The sequence below is a fragment of the Mustela nigripes genome, chromosome 13 (genome assembly GCF_022355385.1).
Source record: "Mustela nigripes isolate SB6536 chromosome 13, MUSNIG.SB6536, whole genome shotgun sequence".
In the NCBI taxonomy this organism is placed as follows: domain Eukaryota; kingdom Metazoa; phylum Chordata; class Mammalia; order Carnivora; family Mustelidae; genus Mustela; species Mustela nigripes.
In genome coordinates, this window is record NC_081569.1 from 30,467,172 (window position 1) to 30,480,375 (window position 13,204).

At 44.6% G+C, this 13,204-nt stretch overlaps 1 protein-coding gene across 5 annotated transcripts in view; it reads left to right on the forward strand.

Moving 5' to 3' along the window:
* Positions 1-13,204, forward strand: part of NPTN (neuroplastin) — a 70,245-nt gene that overhangs the window by 52,991 nt on the left and 4,050 nt on the right. For 3 of the 5 annotated variants that reach the window (XM_059371867.1, XM_059371869.1, XM_059371868.1), the window contains exons 5-6: positions 2,447-2,580; positions 7,472-7,745. In XM_059371867.1, the coding sequence (XP_059227850.1) occupies positions 2,447-2,580; positions 7,472-7,745 (408 nt within the window). Of the gene's footprint in view, positions 1-2,446; positions 2,581-7,471; positions 7,746-8,040; positions 8,073-10,043; positions 10,238-13,204 lie in introns of those variants that run through there. The other 2 variants (XM_059371866.1, XM_059371870.1) reach the window with 2 other exon arrangements.

Sequence of the window (13,204 nt, forward strand, 5' to 3'; positions counted from 1 at the left end):
GGGAGCCTGTTAAACAGGCAGATCTTTCCATACCCCTGCTTGGTATTTACCAGTGGCTTCCTAGGTGACTCAGAGTAAATGTCAAAGTCACTGCAGTGGCCTGCAAAGTCCTCTTTGATCTGGGCTCCATTCACTCTGATGTCCTCTTCTACCATTGGCTTTGCTTACTGAGCTCCAACCAAACTCCTCCATGCTGTTCCTTGTCCATAACAAGTGCATCTCTGCCTTAAGGCTTTTTTGTCTTTTATTTGGAGTGTTCTTCCCATGGATATAGAAGTGCTCTACTCCCTTATTTTCTTCATGACTGTGCTAAAATTCACCTCAACAGAAAGGCCTTCCCCCCACCACTCTGATGGATTTGGCACATGGTAGGTGCTCAGCCAATGTTGATCAAACACATGAAACACAGCTAGAAGCAAAATGGTAGCTCCTCTGTTTGTTGTGTCTTCTCCAATGGTGTTTTTGTTAGTGTATCGTCGTGGAGCTTGCTTCTTGTAGTACTTAAGATGGTCTTTACTATTTATTGACTGAGGAAAGCTCTGAGGAGGGGTGAGCAGGTGGAACAGTAGGTCTGAGCAGTGATCAAGTGGCTTTGGGGGAAATCTGGTATGGTGGCAACAAGATTGACCCCGCTGGTCCACTCCCTTCTGCAGTGAGGAAGTTTGCTTGGGGGGAGAAACGATGTTTCCTTTTATAACATCGTTTTTAGAAAAGACCTCACACTGACTAGTACCGAGCCGGCCTCAGTTGGGCAGGCAGTGGCTATAGAGACACCTTGGGACCTTGTTCATTCCCTTTCTGTCCAGGTGCCTCTAGAAGTGGGCTGGGAAGCACAGTCTGAGAAGGACTTTGGATCCTTTTTTTTTTTTTTTTAAAGATTTATTTATTTATTTGACAGAGAGATTACAAGTAGGCAGAGAGGCAGGCAGAGAGAGAGAGGAGGAAGCAGGCTTCCTGCTGAGCAGAGAGCCCGACGCGGGACTCGATCCCAGGACCCTGAGATCATGACCTGAGCCGAAGGCAGCGGCTTAACCCACTGAGCCACCCAGGCGCCCTGGATCCTTTTTTTAAGCCAAGAAAAACCAAGCTATTTAGAAGGGGAACATGGGACGAGCCCATAACATAATATAATGGTACAGGCTTTTATAGTCTCAGGGTGAATGTTTTAAATCTTACTTATCCAAGGACACTGGATGTAGATGGGGGCTAGAATTACCTTCATTTGATAGTGGATGTAGAACTGAAGCACAGAATAATTAAAGAACAAGCAAAACTGGAATTTGGACCAGGCTTATTGATTCTCTTTCCTATCTTGGCCAACAAAGTGATATCTGGCCTACTTTGAGTTTTATTGCTTTCACATTACTGTAACTGATGAGGAGGAGGTATGGTGGAAAATTTAGTTAAGATCAAAGGAGACTAATTTCAAAGAATTAGCCCCCATCTCTGACTTCTTAGATCCTTGAAACTTATTTAATTTTTTAAAAGATATTATTTATTTATTTGACAGAGATCACAAGTAGGCAGAGAGGCAGGCAGAGAGAGAGAGGAAAAAGCAGGCTCCCTGCAGAGCAGAGAGTCCAATGCGGGGCTTGATCCCAGGACCCTGGGATCATGACCTGAGAGCTGAAGGCAGAGACTTTAACCCACTGAGCCACCCAGGTGCCCCGAAACTTACCCGATTTTTAAACCACAAGTTCTATTTCTTTGTAAGTGATCCCTTAAAACAGAGAATACTAGCAATGTCTAATGTATCTAGAAATTCCAAGTTTGGGTTTATTGAGATTACTGCAAATCAAGTGTACAGGTCAGATTCTGAAACTGTTGAAGTCTCTTGGGACATTGGTTGAATTTCATGTTTATTCCTTTCTTACCCTTTGTGAAGACCAGTTTGCTGGATTCCTTCTTTCCTAGGAGAACCTTGCCCATTGATGTTCATCAGATTGCTTCTCTGGGCATTCATTGTTTTCACGTATCTTGCAGTAGGACTTGATTTTAAGTGTTTGATCTTAGGGTTCTCTCATTTCCTTAAAGGAGTGTATGACATTTGATGTAATCTGTAATTGTTAATAGTGCACACATTTTAAGAAAAAAAAACCATAACCAGAAGAGGAGATAATAGTCCCTGTGTGCATTTTTTTTAAAGGATGTTTCATTTAGGGTAGTTGAGCCTGTGTCCACTCTTCTAGGAGGTTAGAGAACCACCTGCATTGTTAGCAGAACTTCATGTATAGTAATCCTGGTATCTGCGTGATTGCTTCAGTGGGTGAGAGGTAGGGGATGGATTGGTTCCATTGCTTTGTTCTGACCTGAAATGCCTGTTATCAAAGATGACTATGAGGACAGGCCTAGAGACTGGCTGTATTAGAAGCAGAACTCCGAGTCCATAGGTAAGGCCTTTGTATCCTGTAGGCTCCTGTGGTAACTGCTGAACACTCTCTCACAGCTGCTCCTGACATCACTGGCCATAAACGGAGTGAGAATAAGAATGAAGGGCAAGATGCCATGATGTATTGCAAGTCAGTTGGCTACCCGCATCCCGACTGGATATGGCGCAAGAAGAAGAATGGTATGCCAATGGTGAGTAGGAGGCAGCCTTGATTCTCTCTGCCTGGGTTTCTGTGCTAGAGTTTCTCCTGGGAGATCCAGACATGTGGAGTAGTTGCTGTAACCTGCCATACTGCCATGGCTTAGGTCACCCGTTCTAGTCACAGACGGTTACATTTTGAATTTGAAGGTCACTGACAGTCTCTGTCCAGCATGGAATCCCTACAAGATTCGTTAAAGGTGGCTGTCTACGAAGGGATTTGACTGGTTTGCCTTTAAGATGGGAAATTGAAATAGTTAACCCCAACTGTTGCTTTTTTTCTTTTTTTTTTTTTAAAGATTTTGTTAATTTTGTTTATTTGACAAGGAGACAGCAAGAGAGGGAACACAAGCAGGGTGAGTGGAAGAGGGAGAAGCAGGCTTCCCACTGAGCAGAGAGCAGGGACTCCAACATGGGGCTCAATTCCAGGACCCGGGGATCGTGACCTGGGCCAAAGGCAAACACTTAACAACTGAGCCACCCAGGCACTCAAGATAACCCCAATCTTAAACTTTTATTATTTTTCTAGTCCATTTGTCCAAAAGAAAACACTGCTCTTGAAGTAGTCTCAGTACACCTTTCTGGTTTTGGGGGAAGACATGGCAGCCAGGGCAATTACTAGTGTATTCCAGAACACAGGGAGTATTGATTAGGGATTGAAGCAACATGGTGAGGTACAAGGGCAGCATTGGACATTGGAAATATGACCGTATCTGCTCTCAAAAAGATCAAAGAAAACATCTTTTTTCCAGTCTGTGGGGATGATTCTTGGTAGTGCTGCGGAGGGAGTCCAAGTTTTAGACTCTTACTCACTCTCTGATTCATGATGTTTGGCCAGTCTCTCTTTCTGTCAGAGAGGGGGTCATCCATTCCTCCTATCCCCAGGCCTTGCATGCCCAGCACTGTACTTCTCAGTCATCCTCTTTGATTGTTAATAGTCAGAATCAGAAGGGACCAAGGAGATAATCTAGTCTGCTTCTTCAGAAAGATTACATATTAACCAAAGTGAATTAGTTACAGAACCAAGGAAGGGTCAAGTCCAGTTTTTTATTTCAAGTCCATGGTTCTTCCCACTCCATGACCTCTCAATAATGATATGTCAAGTGGTGAAAAGGACTCTAACATTAACTACAATGGCTAGATTTCAGAAACCCATTAATAAGGGGGATGATGAGGAAGGGAGAGGTTGAGTATTTTTAGAGCAGGCCCTGAAAAGTCAATAAAATACTTAGTTGTGATGGCAAACAAATGCCCATTTCTCTCTCCTGGTCTCTGAGTAGAAGAGCCCTTGATTCTTCAATGGCCCTTTCCTTTTCCCTTTCCCTTCCTTTCCTGGTACCTGGGTGGCTTAGTTGTTAAGCGTCTGCCTTTGGCTCAGGTTATGTTCTTGGGGTCCTTGTGTTCTCTCTCTCGCTGTCTCTCTTTTTGTCAAATAAATAAAGTCTTAAAAAAAAAAAAAAAAGATTTTATTTGACAGAGCCAGAGAGCACAAGCAGGGGGAGTAGCAGAGGGAGAAGAAGCAGGCTCCCCACTGGGCAGGGAGCCCCATGCAAGCCCCAGGACTGAAGCCACCCAGGCTCCCCATCAGTGGATATTTTGATATTGATCTCCTATTCTCATGCTCATGAACTCTTAATTACCTGTTATATTGTGAAAAACCTTTAAAGTCAAGTAGTATTTCCTCTTGCTTTCAAGCTGTGAATCAATTGGGAAACAAAAGTTTAATGAAAGAAGGATAGGGAAAAGAAAAGAAATTTCTAGGTTGATGCCTTTGAAAACCAGTTTGCTGAACAGCCTAAACTTGGTTAAGGGTGAAGATAAAATGCTTTCAGTTTTTTTCTAGACATTAATTTTACAGATCCCTTTTCTAGGCAGATCCCATAGGTTTCTTAGACCTCTTTTTTGTTAAAGAGTGGAGTCCAGTCCAATCCCAAATTCCCAGTTTTACCTCCTGTCCCCTCTCCCTAGCCTGAGGGGAGTAGAGGATTGTCCTCACTCTGTCTTCTGGGTTTTTCTTTCTTCTGTATGAGGCAGGAAGGGAAACAAATCCCACTCATCTGACTTTTGCTATAGTCAAGAGTCTACTGTTGGTTTTTGCTGCTTCTGGGGCCTCTGTGTGGCAGGTATCCAGATCCTGGATCTTGTAAGAATTTGTGTAAGTTCTTTACGGGACCAGTTCTTAGATATGAGAGATCTCCTCTTACTGAACCTTTCTGTTTCTTATTTAGCTCCAGCCACAGATGCTGGGGTCTGCTCACCCAGAAGGCAAACCTCTTAGGTACAGGAAACTTGAACTTCATGACTCTTCAAATGGTGGGAGTATAGGTTCTTCTGCCTTCTCATCTCCAAATAGCCTTTATCCAAGGTTGAGAGGTATATAGCTTACCAGCCAGTCTCCTGCCTAAATGGATAACCACTGGAAAAAGATACTTTCTTCTTGCCACCCCCAATCTTTGAGTGATTTTCTTGGTGCCTGTTCCACTTAGCTGCAGGGTAGAAGGCTGTGTGCAATGCCAGGTCTCAACCTGTCTTCTCTTTTGTAGACTGGCAAGGGGTAATCTGGTAATGACTTGGGCATAAGAGAGCTTGATGGGGCTCCCTTTTAATAAACCCTGGAAGGACTGTCTGCCCCTGATTTGTATGAACTTTATTTTTTTTAAAAAGAATTCTGAGGTACTTTTTTTTAAAGTAAGCCATAATCTATGACAATAAACATAAAAATTATAGTAGTAGTAAATGCAAAGTTTTAAATATCCTCACTGAAAGGCAGAGATCTAAGAAACAATGTAACAATATATTGCTTAAAGATGATCTGCATACAAAAAAATAGTTCAGAAGTGTTGAAACAAAAATGAATAAAGATATATATGGTGAAGTTATATAAATAGAACAATGGAAATATTAACATTATAGAAAGGTTCAAATAGAAAACATGAAACCAAAAGAGTTCCTTTTTATCATGATAAGAGGTATAATCCACATTAAAGACAAAGCTGTCATGGTCTATTATGCTACATAGTAGTTTCAAAATGAATGAAGCAAAAACTGGAAAAATAAGGAAATATAGCCAGATGCACAGTTATATGGTGGCAGACTTACATATATTATTTTTAGCCTTTGACAGATGAGATGGAGGGAAAATCAACAACAATGTGGAAGATTTGAACATATAACACAGTGTTAATACTGAAACCTAAATATCAATCACTGTTAGTTATAAATATATGTGAACACTTCCTCAGTACAAGTTAGATTAAAGGTGTTTGAAAAGTTGTCCTTCAAAAAAATGTATGTATATATTTAAAAATTTTACTGAAGTATAGTTGACATATAACGTATTCGTTTCCGGTGGATAGCACAGTGATTGGACAGTTCTGCGCATAGTGCAGTGCTTACCATGATCAAGTGTAGTCCCATCTGTTACTCTACAACGTTATTACAATATTATCGACCCTGTTCCCTATGCTGTACTTCCATCCACGGGTATGGGGTACTTTTGATGCTTCTCCCTAGTCATCAATTCTGTAGCAGTAGGACAAGTCCCACTCAGTATCTTCTTATGCATTGATTGAAAAGGTTAAAGTTTCTTGCATATCATGGTATTAAAAAAAAAAAACCCGTGTTGAAGGTTTGTGGATCAAAGAAGACATCACTTCTGATCATAAGTGGAAAACATGGACTGAGTGAACCAGGAGAGTAGGGGGTTAGAGAAGTTGGCAGCGTTCCAAGTCCTCAAAGTGAAGCTTCATAACTTACTCTGAAGGCTGTGTTTGCCATTTTAACCTTACCCACACTAAGTTGCGTGTGCCACTCTGTGCAGATAGACCTCAGTCCAGGGCTATCTTCCCCTTTCTTTACTATTTCTGATTATGCTTTAGTTGCTGCCGCCTGCTGACACAAGTCCATTTTTGCCCTGCCGTCACCCCAGTGCTGTAAGCCTGTCCCAGCTCCACCTAGACCCCTGCTTGTGGACTCTTGGCTCTGCCTTCTCACATGGACCCGGAGCGCTCCTATCTGCTCCATCCCCTCTCCTCCCCCCCACCATCTAGTGCAAAAGCTGGCTCTTCTCCCAAGCTTTATCCGACTCTTTCTGGCACTGGCCACTCACACTGTCTCCCCCCAGTACTCAGCACATGCTGTGTGTTGGGGCTTCTTGCCACGTTCCTGTAACCATCCTTTTGGAGGTCTGGTTCCCTCTAAAGGCCAGCCTCCTTGTTCGCTTGTGTCTCGCCTTCCCCTTGGTAGGTTGTGAGACCTATAACATACATTAGTAAACAGCTGTTGATTGACTGAATAAACTTTCCTTTAACCGTCTAATTCTTAAAGGAAAGGGAAGTTAATGAACTTCTCCATTCTGACTAGGAGCAAGTTCTTAGCATGGTTTCTAGAGGAAGTTTAAGGAGACTTCAGAACTCACCAAGTGTGAAGTAGATGTGCAGATTCTGAAGTCCTCAGACAGGCCTGAAGTTAGCATATTTGCCTGACCATAGAGGGCACACCCCTCCCCTCTTTCTTCATCTTCTTCCTGTTACAGTTTCTTATCTATATTTAAAGTAGCATTTTCTAGATTGAGTTGGTCTTTTCTGAGCTTACAGGGTAGGACTTCTTCCATTCACTTCAGAGAAGTTGGAGAAGTCTAGAGGACCGTTGGGCAGGGGAGGCCTTAACCTGGCTCTGCCAGAAGCTTGCTGATCTGTTACTGATAATGAAAGGAAGCAAGTAATGAGCTGCTCATGAGTTACCTGGACAAAGAGGGTCCGAGACACTGCTCCCTCATCCTAGCCAGGAGTCCTACTAAGAAGGGAGAACTTTGCTGCCTTGTCTTGGACACGAATTCACCTCCACTGACCTCTGTGTGTTCTTACTTTCTCTGCCTCTGAGCAGGACATTGTCAATACCTCCGGCCGCTTCTTCATTATCAACAAGGAGAATTACACTGAGCTGAGCATCGTGGGTCTCCAGATCACAGAAGACCCTGGCGAGTATGAATGTAATGCTACCAACTCCATCGGTTCCGCCTCCGTTGTCACCATCCTCAGGGTACGGAGCCACCTGGCCCCTCTCTGGCCTTTTTTGGGAATTCTGGCTGAAATCATCATCCTTGTGGTGATCATTGTTGTGTATGAGAAGAGGAAGAGGCCAGATGAAGTTCCTGACGGTAAGAGCATCCCTACAAAATAGCTGTAATGTTGGGGTTGGATCCTTGAGATGGTTTCCAAGCACCCAAAAAGGACTATAAGGATGTTGGGGTTCAGTCCCAAAAGGAGAGAAGGAGAATTCCCATACTGGTTCCTCACACCCTGCTCTTAAGATTAGCCACCTTCGAGCTATAATTAGCTCCATCCCTGCATTTGGCTGTTCTCCAAGCCCCAGTCCCATCTGCCCTTCAGGCCCCATGTGGGGAACAGGCAGCTGTCAGTCTCTTTGTTCAGCTCTGTCCTCCTCCAATACAGATCATCAGGCAGACTGAGCTTGAGGGGAATCCAGGTCAAGCCTAGAAGCCACCCAAGATCGCAGGCCACCTGGCCTTTCAGGCAGATTTAAGGTATCTCATTGGTTGTCATGTGGTTGCCTGGTATAGCCCTGCAGGTGCCGCCCCAGCCCAATCAGACTGATCTTGAGAATAAGATCAGCCTTTGGCTCCCTTGCTAGGTTCCTTTGGCAGGTTTCAAGGTTCTTGGTGAGGCAGCCACCAAGCATTTGGCTTTTCTGTCTCACAGACAAGGATGGTATAGTCTGATGTATCCATCGCCCCTGGTTTTAAGACTGAGCTACTAAGCAGTAACACCTGGAGCCCAGGCCCTGAGGTGACACCCTTAGGCTGGCTTAGGCCAGAGGTAGGACTGGATAGTGGCATCAGGACAACAGTGAATTAGTAAGCATTGGAAAGAACAAGGAACTTAGATTTTTGGACATGCTTACAGTGAGGAAAGTCCTAGGGGATCTTTAGGGTTTTTTCCTTTTGTTTTGTTTTTTTTCGGTCGTGGATATTCCATTTCTAACCCCACGATTATAGTCAGGGGGCAGCTGCTGCTGGAGATGTGTATCAGTAGTACTTTTGGCTTCCTGACTAGCTCCCACCCTTCTGCCCTGTAACATCACCGTCAAAGTCATTGGCCAGCCAGCGATTACCACCACTTGCCTGTCACTGACTAGACAAGAAGGGTGTGGGTCTAAGTTCAGTGGAGGCTGGACTCAGGTGACGGTGAGGATGCCAGCTCTGCTGCGACAGTCCTGGGCCTGTGCTCATGCACCGCAGTTCTGTGCTCACCCCGCAGAGTCCTCTGTGTCCCTGTGGCTGCTGCTCCCTCAGAAGGTATGCAGCCCTGAAGGTAGGCCTGGGGGCTTTGGATTCTCTGGAAGGCCATGTTTGAGAGGCCTTCCCCTTCTTTTCCTTCTCAGCACCTCCAAAATCTCTCTGGTTGCCCTAAGCAGAAGAGAGTATTACAGTGAGGCTGCCGGAAAGGCTCATTGTTGAACCTAACTACGCCTGTGGGAGGCGGGAAGCCCCTGGACCTGTGGGAATAAATGAGCCAGTTCCTGCAGGGGGAACGCGCCCCAGGATTTTTACATTCCTTCTCCTAAGTCCACAGAACTGCTGTTCTATGATGTGAGCTGCCTTCTTGGGATTTTCACACATGCATACTATCTTTCCTATAATTTTGTCTCTTTCCTGCCACAAATTAGGATTCCAAGGCAGAGTACTTATATTTAGGCCTGAGAGTCAAGGGACGCTGTATTTCCAGCGTTGGCTCCCTAGGAGCACTTACGCCTCGGTTCTGCAAAGGCTTTTCATCCCCTCAGAATGCTCTTTGCCTTGCAGAATATCACCTTGCTCAGCCTTCTGTTCGGAAAGGTAGAGAAGCAAAGAGGTAGGAGAAGGCAAAGATGGGCTTCAGATCCTGATTTTTTAAGACAAGGCTGGCTGCCACTCTCTTGGCAGAGTGACACATTGGCTTAGCACATCCCCATCTGAGTCTTCCTGTTAGGAAGCCACTTTATTACCAGGTTTATTACCAGGCTGCCCCCCACCCCACCCCGCATGTGTGGAAGACATTTGGGTTAGATTTGAGAAATGGTTAGTATTGGTTTTGACAAGCACAGACACCTACATGGGGAGCAGCTATTGTAAAAACCACCACCACCACCACCACCACCTAGAGCTCCATGGCTCTTGAGTGCAAGTGGTGGCCAGTTGGGTGGAGGAGCCGTGTGTGGTCAGCAGATCTGAGTGGCTTCCGAAGGGAAGGTCCCTCTTTTAAGTGAAATTATTATAGATAGTGGATGAATCCTACATGAAAGACATGGGTAAGTGCAAATTAAAATCTTGCTCTGGTCTCTTAGAGGAACTATAATGTAAGCAGCATTTACTTTTCTCTTGTTGAAATTGGGGTGACAGACCTGGGGTGCTGGGATTATCGCAGTGTTTGCCTCCTCTCCACTCCCTTCCCGACAGCCAGCGCGGTCCAGGCTCCATTCTCCACATCCCTGCCTTGCTCCAGCATTTCCGCACCAGAGTTTTCTCCTTTGTCTGCTGCCTCCTCTCCAACTCCTCCCTGCTCCTATGCCCCTTCATTTCTTGTCCCCCTGGAATTAATCATTAAAGAAAAAAAAAAGTCGATTGTTCTTCAGTGAGTTTTCCTTGTGCTGTAGCTTTTTTCCAGCTAGTTTCCCCTCAACTCCTGCGCAGTCCCATGTACGGGCCGCCCCCTTATATGCTTTCTCCCCACACAGCCCTCCCCAAGCCTACACGTAGACAGATGCATGCACCCCTGTGTGGAATGAAGGAAGCGGGACTGCCTATCTGATACAAACTGGAGTTGTAGAGGTGATGAGTTTGTGTCAGATAACCGTCTGTGGAGCTGTTGACTTATTTATGACATAGTGAAAATGGATTTTTTTTTTTAATATGCCTGACATGCTTTCTCTGCCAAAATAGGTACTTTACTATCAGAGTAGATGTATGATTTCTGAGTCACTGAACTTTTTTTGGTATGAGACAATTTCATGTAAAACTCACAATATTCCTATTTGGGCAGTCTGAGCTCTTAAGACACTCAGCCTCTTACCAGAAAAGCACTAAGGGAACAATTTAAACAATTTAAAACTGTACACATGCACAAATTCGAACTTAGAGAGTTTCGTCTGAGTATATTTCCCCAGAAAAGTAAATACTGTTTCAGATTTCTCACATAGGAAATGCTTAGAGTTAAGGTTTAGTGGTTTTCAGCAGAAGAAAACCAAAAGATCTCTGTCTTTGTCTCGAGTAGACTCTGTCTACTAGAGTCTACCCAGGACACTTTATTTTTAAAGATTTTATCTATTTGTCAGAGAGTGTGTACAAGCAGGGGGAGCGGCAGGCAGAGAGAGAAGCAAAACTCCCCACTGGCAGGAGCCCAATGCAGGGACTTGATCCCAGGACCCTGGGTTCATGACCTGAGCCAAAGGCAGGTGCTTACCTGACTGAGCCACCCAGGCGCCTCTACTCAGGGCATTTTACAAGCAAAATGCACGCTAAGTCCCTTTAAGCCCCTGCTGTGGTGTATTTGAGGATCGATGCCCAATAGGTTGTCTTACAGGTAGATTATCTGCATATCGCCTTTTACCTTCAGTGTTTTCAGTTAACAGATGAATCATGGGGTCAAATCAGAGTTTTCGTTTTTTCACTTTACTCACTTCTTGACTACATTCTCTGAAAATGTTAAATAGTAATTATCTAAAAAGAGTAGGTCGAGCCGGCATCCTCTTAGCCTTCTATCCGTCCTACAGCTCACATGCTTGGAGCACACCTTCCGTGTCGGTTCTCTGCTGACGGAACCCAGGGAGGGATTAGTGTGCGCGCGAATATGCTTCAAGTCTGTCTTCCCCAGTCACCTGGGGAGATGTGGTGCGAGCCTGCCTCATTGTTGGGACCTTCAGTTCTACTGGACATTTAGTGACCTCGAATGAAAACAAGAAGAGCTGATTTAAGAGAAGTGGCAGCATCAGAGAGTTTTCTGTTTTCACATTCAGGGGACAATTTTTATTAGCAGTTCAAAGGGACTCCTCCTTAAGTTACTGGTGGAGAAGATAGTTGGGGGCTTAGGGGGACCATTTTTAGTGGCTATGATACATTCAAAATCTTTTAGACACTTTACAAATAAGAGCTTTTCTTATGTTTGAAAAATCTGTTAGTTGGGAACATCTGAAGCTTTTCAGCTGGCTGGGAATGCTGGAAAAGAAATGTGACTTTTTAAAATCGTCTCCTATCTAGGGGTCATCTGAGTCAGTAACAAGTTACCTTGTGGAGAGAATACAGTAGGACTAAATATGAAAGGCAACTGGATGTGACCGTTAATCTCTCTGGTTTAATGCTGCTCTATGGAGATGAGGCAAGATTTAAGCAGGTTTAGGAACTAGAAAAATCCATCCTCAGTGAGAGGAAGGCAGTGAAAAAGCTTTGACTAGATATCAACTCTTGGTCACTTTGACTGAAAAGCCATCTTTTTCGAGGTGGTGCCCTATCAGGTAACGCGTTGTGTACTGGGCATCGCAGAGCACCTTCCAGACGGTGAGGCGATGGGATCTGGCGGAGTGAGCGCCATAGCACAACTAGTTGGGAAGATGGCAGTTCCACCAGGAACTTCACTCTCCTCAGATGGATTCCAGAAGCATCTTGTTCCCTTTCTCCCCAGTCCTCTTCCTCCCATCTAGCCAGTGGCTGTGAGTAATCCCAGGCGAAGAGGAGAGCCAGTTTAAGCCGCTATCTTTTGGCCTGAGGGTTTGGGGGTATGTTGATATTTGTCGGTTACTATGACTTCTTTTTTTTCCCCCCTCAATTGCATCAAACCCTTAAAACATGGTGGTAAGTGAGCGATATGCATGCTTTTGGAGTTTGTTTAATCTCCGCTTCAGTCTATACGATGCACAGTTCATAATGTTAACACTTTACTTCAAGTTTACTTCATTCACTTTCACAACTAATTTGGATTTCAGTTTGCTGTTTAATCCTCATTTACTTTTTGATTTTCGTACCTTTTCTTCTGTAGTTCTGTGCTTTCCTCTCTCCTGACTTCCCTGTTAGGGTCAGGTTGTTTTTGTTTTGTTTTGTTTTGTTTTTTGTTTTGTTTTGTTTTGTTTTGTCTGACCCGTGAAGGGAGAGTTGTGCTGCAGACAGTGATTCAGTCCAGGACAGTAGGAGACATGAGACTGTTTTCTGGGTTCCTTGTAAATGTGCATTGGGGGGAGAGACGATGCGAGATCCAGACACTAGTGTGAGCAGCACCTGCTCCCACCTGCAGGCATGGCAGCTGCACCAGAGCCGCTGTTGCTAAAACCTCTACGTGCAGCCCTTTGCACGGTACCAGCTTGTTGGGCTGGAAGATGACGTCACTGGGCAGACAGCAGGGCCTCCCCCTCTGCCACCAAAGGAAAGCAAAGCTTGCGTGTAAAGTGCCTGGGTCAGTGTGGACAGTGTCATGCTTTGAGGAGATTAGCTTGGCTATCGCGAGTCTCCCTTCCCTGCTTTTTCTTTTCATGCCGGGTGTAGATTGGTGATATTCTAGTCAGTTATCTTGCTCTAGAATTTTCTGTTTTCCGGTGCACAGCTAAAGCACTGAAACTATTCTAAGTTTGCTC